We start from the raw sequence: 5,000 nt of genomic DNA, 5'->3' as shown, positions 1-5,000 counted from the left end.
TTCACCTCTATCTGACGGCTTGGTAGTTAGTTAGTATGCAGGGACGCGCCCCCATTGTGTGTTCCTGCCTGTCAGCACTATCCTTCCGTATCTCTCCTCCCCCCTCTTGTTTCTATCGCTCTCTCCCTCTCTCTCTCTCTCTCAGTCCCTGCTGATCTCCAGTGTCCACTCTTTCTTTCTTTCTTTCTTTTGTTCTTTCTTTCTTTCTTTCTTTCTTTTCAAAGAACAACACAAGAAGACCGAAAGGAAAACTCCCGGGCTGCTGCGATATATGGATGGATGGATGGATGGATGGGCAGATGGAGAAAAAACAGAGTGAGACAGGATACGGGAAGTTATTGAGTGATTGGATGCATTCACATAAAGACAAAAACAGGAAGGACGTATAAGGTCCTACTGAGACCAAGGAAGGCGTCGGCAGGGCGGAAGGGGAGCGAAAAATAAAGAATGAAAGAGGCGGAGCTGTTACGGGCAATGAATGGATGGATGGCGTTCTAGGTTGGAGCTCAGTAGCGAGATGAAAAATGGGTCTCGAGTGACAGAGTATTATATTAAAAAAGCAAATTGATATGCAAATGCGAGGCGCGTGGCTCCGGGCGGACAGGGATAGCCTGTTGTCCTCGATGGAGTGGAACTGAGGGCGAGAAGGAGGAAAGGTGGGTGCTCCACCACGATGTGGGGTACAGCTTTTCCTTTGTATCCGTGTGATCTTGCGCGTGCAACTTGGAGAATGCGTGTGTGTGTGTGTGTGTATGTGTGTGTGTGTGTGTGTGTGTGTGTGTTTGTGGGTGTGTTGTTGCCTACGTGGGCTTATTCCAGGTTGAAGAATGGGACGGAACAGTGAATTCCCCCCGCGGTGACGGATAGAGCCAGAGCTCCACAAAGCCGCACTGCAGTGCCATGCCACTTCGATGGAATACCAGTAGCTCACTGTAGCCAGGGGATATTAGCAATGCATGAGAACTATCGGGCAGAGCAGAACAATTATAAAGTGTCTTTCACCGTGGATGTCTGTTAGTATTCACAGAGCAGAGTAAATACCTGGACGGCCCTGTGTGAGTTGCAGCATCAGTCCTCGCCAAGACCAGAGTGCGAACAAAGGCAAAGGGACGTATGGCGAGAAAGTTTTACTGGAAGGAGGAGAGTGTTGTTGCGCTATCTCAAACCTTTCCCCTATCACAGACACACACACACACACACACACACACACACACACACACACACACACACACACACACACACACACACACACACACACACATACACACACGCACGCAATCACACAGCTGTCAGGGGAAAACGAAAGCCAAAGCCATGTCAGGTTTTGTGCCATGTTTAAGACTGCGGCGCTAATGATTCATGACACTTCTAACGGGAGAGGAGAAATGAGTCGCTCTGTAATTACTATGGAAATGTGTTCATTTCCCATCTGAGACACACGCCTGCACGCACGGATACACCCCCACTCACACACGCACGCACGCACACACACACAGAATCTCTGAGGCAAAAAAGTCATCCAACAGTGATTGGGAGATGTTTCAGCTGCAGGGCTATTGCCTCACGGCAGGTGCATGTGTAGATGTGCGTTATTGTGTGTGTGTATATTGCATGTATGGGTGCATGTGTGTGTATGTGCATGAACAGTTTTGTGTGTACCGTCCCATGGGAGCATGGTGGATGGGGCTGGGGAGTGACCCTTGCGTCCCCATTCCCCATATGTTTTAAGCACATGCCCTGGGGCCCTGTCGCTATGTGTGTGTGTGTGTGTGTGTGTGTGTGTGTGTGTGTGTGTGTGTGTGTGTGTGTGTGTGTGTGTGTGTGTGTGTGTGTGTGTGTTCGTTTGTGTGTGTCGAGGGGGTAATGATAGTCCCTCTGTGCATTTCTGGCATGAGCCCAGCTGATAACCATGTGGGGCCTGAACGCCCCCACCACACCCACCCACACACCACTCCTTTCAGAGCCCCCTTAAACTACTACGTTCATATGCCAGCAAACTCTGAGTCAATACACACACACACTCAATACTGTGTGTGTGTGTGTGTGTGTGTGTGTGTGTGTGTGTGTGTGTGTGTGTGTGTGTGTGTGTGTGTGTGTGTGTGTGTGTGTGTGTGTGTGTATGTGTGTGTGTGTGTGTGTCTGTGTGTATTCCCCAGCCAGCTTATTAAGTTATACCATGCATTCAGCTGTATAAAATCAACGCCAGGATTAAATACCAAATGACTCTTGTATTTACTGAGCCTAATAAGACCGTGCCCTACCGCCCCGTTCTCTCTCTCTCTCTCTCTCTCTCTCTCTCTCTCTCTCTCTCTCTCTCTCTTCCCTCTGCCTCCCGCATCACCATACGTTTGCCTCCTATCTCTCTCGCTCTCTCTCCCTCCCTCCCTCTCTCTCTCTCCATTCCTCCTCCCTTCACTCTGATAATGCAGAGTACCTCCCTCTCCCCCAACTTGGCTCTCTTCCCAAATCAATGGCACTCGTAGCAGATGGATATTAGACTAGGTTGTCCCGCATGGGCGGCCACAGACGAAAGTTCCTTTCATTCACCCTTGTCTCATCCGTTTATAAGAAGGGGAGCATGGGAAGAAAGAAAGAAGGAAAGAAAGAAAGAATGAAAGAAAGAAAGAAAGAGAAGGGGGAAGAAAGGAAGTGTCTTTCTTCTGCTAGATGGGAGGGTAAAACCTCAAAGTAGGCAAAAAGCAAGACAAAGTGAGAAAACAGGAGGGCTGGAGTGCCGAGGGGAAAATGAGGTGATTTACAGTGATAAGAGAAAGGGGAGGAGGGAAGAGTAGGAGGAGAAGAGGAGGAAAGGAGGAGAGAAAAGGTAGCAAACAATCCCTGTGGTGTTTACGTGGCGTTAAGTACCTGGAGACTTCAAATATGATGCTTTTGGAACAGAAAATGTTGTTGGTAAATGGAAGAGGGCAGTGCATCTAAGAGACAGGGTTATGTGTTATTTTAGGGTGTTTAACACTGTCATTTTGGAAGACACCCCCCACCCCACCAACATGCACCTACACACACACACACGCACGCACGCACGCACACACACACACACACACACACACACACACACACACACACACACACACACACACACACACACACACACACACACACACACACACACACACACACACAAACATTTATCAAAACACACACAGTGACATCCCGCTGCAAAGGCTTTTTGAAGCAGAACAAGCTTAACACTTCCTCACAGCTGGACAGACCGGACACATTTATAGATGTTTGGGATTGATTAGTGGATTGACCCATATGGCGGGGCTTTGTGTGTGTGTGTGTGTGTGTGTGTGTGTGTGTGTGTGTGTGTGTGTGTGTGTGTGTGTGAGCAGTGGAAATGTTGGAAGGAGGCGTCACGAGAGGGCGAAGAGTAGGGCGAGAAGATATTAACAAAAAACCTAATATTGCAATTCATGGCATAGGAACAACCATTAGTAATGTGACTCTTATAACCAAAGAAGTTGGATGACTTGACGGTAATGCAGCCGTAAAGACAGCAATATTATGTTCCCATGCAATATATTGTCTCATATCACAATATTGGTATCGCCCAACCCTAGTCAAGAGATGCATGGATCTGTTTGAACTTTTTTATCTAGGTTACCATAAGACACATGCACATAGTTCATGCATGCGTACACACATGCACAAACGCAAACATTCTCTCTCTCAAGCAACTCAACGTAAGTTACAAAGTACTTATTGAGTACAGTGGTTATTCCGGCGCAAGCGTTGGCTGCCCGGGACTCCATGGATGGATATATCATCGACTTAAGTCAGCTAAATTCACTTTGCCCCCGTAACAAATTCATAAACGGATAGAGAGAGAGAGAGAGAGAGAGAGAGAGAGAGAATTAGAAAATGAAAAACAAGATTGCTGTCTGGTTTTAATGAAGCTCGGTGGTGCATAATAAGCTGCAGCTTTCTGGAAGAGGCACTTTGTATCCGCAAAGTAACTCTGCTGTGTTTTTCCGTCAGGCACTGTGGATATATCAAAGCCAAGCAGGACCCCGATGAGGAGAAGATGCAGTTCCAGCACGGGCGAGGTAAGCACACACATACACACACACACACACACGTATGCGTATACGTGTGTGTGTACAAACAGACAAGCGTGTGTCAACACAACAAGGTGGCTCTTCACACCGCCCCCGTTGTTTATATGGCCCACGTTTGGAGCATCAATCTGCCTTTCCAATCCTGTTTCCCCTTTTTAAACAGTAAACTTCATCAAGGGGAAACCACTGAGGTGGATTTTTAGTCACACCACATTGTTTAACGACTTTGTCCCCTACGCATCTGAAGCTGACGCGTCCTTTCGGCGCTGGGAGGCTGCTTCTCTCTGGACTCGGCTCACAAAGTGATTGCAGGCGTGAATGAGATCTACATAATGAGTCGCTAATAAAGTCGGGGAGCCCTTTTAGCCCAAATGAATTGCGCAGCTTTTAAATAGGCTTCGGCAGTAAAACAAAAAAAGAAAGCAGCAAACACTCTGTGGTTAAATATTAATTGCTTTAAAGAGATTTAAAGAGGTAGAACGGCAAGCAGAAGTATGAGGCGGCCGTTGCAATATCTTTGAAAGATGTCTTTCGAGTGACGACATGTTAACAGAAATTTTGTCATATATATGAGGTCTGAATTCAATCTCATACATGCATGTATAAGAACACAAAAAAAATGGGGCAACAATATATGTTGGAATGTGTTATATGTGGTAGTTGATCTTTTCCCAAGCTGCCGATCTATCTTCCTTACCTCCTCCCTCTCTCTCTCTCTCTCTCTCTCTCTGTCTCTCTCGTCTTCTGCAGTCAAGCTTCCGGGCAGTCGGACCTACATCCATCCTCACACCTACGAGGACCCCAACCAGGCCGTCAGGGACTTTGCTAAAGAGATCGACGCCTCCAGCATCCGGATAGAAAGAGTTATCGGAGCCGGTGAGTCCCTGAAATACGACGTGGACAAGAACAGCTACCAGATCA

At 47.4% G+C, this 5,000-nt stretch overlaps 1 protein-coding gene across 1 annotated transcript in view; it reads left to right on the top strand.

The window, feature by feature from the left end:
- The window catches only part of LOC307238330 (ephrin type-A receptor 3-like), a gene marked incomplete at both ends in the record, with an annotated part of 92,223 nt that overhangs the window by 70,341 nt on the left and 16,882 nt on the right, over nt 1–5,000 (top strand). Inside the window, 2 exons of the mRNA XM_080011262.1 lie at nt 4,000–4,067; nt 4,830–4,955. Coding sequence (XP_079867388.1) covers nt 4,000–4,067; nt 4,830–4,955 — 194 coding nt within the window. The remainder of the gene's footprint in view (nt 1–3,999; nt 4,068–4,829; nt 4,956–5,000) is intronic.

The sequence above is a fragment of the Zeus faber genome, assembly GCF_960531495.2.
Source record: "Zeus faber genome assembly, chromosome: 12".
NCBI classification, from domain to species: Eukaryota; Metazoa; Chordata; class Actinopteri; order Zeiformes; family Zeidae; genus Zeus; species Zeus faber.
The sequence above is the reverse complement of the archived record's forward strand: the minus strand, read 5'-3'. Positions and strand labels throughout refer to the sequence as shown.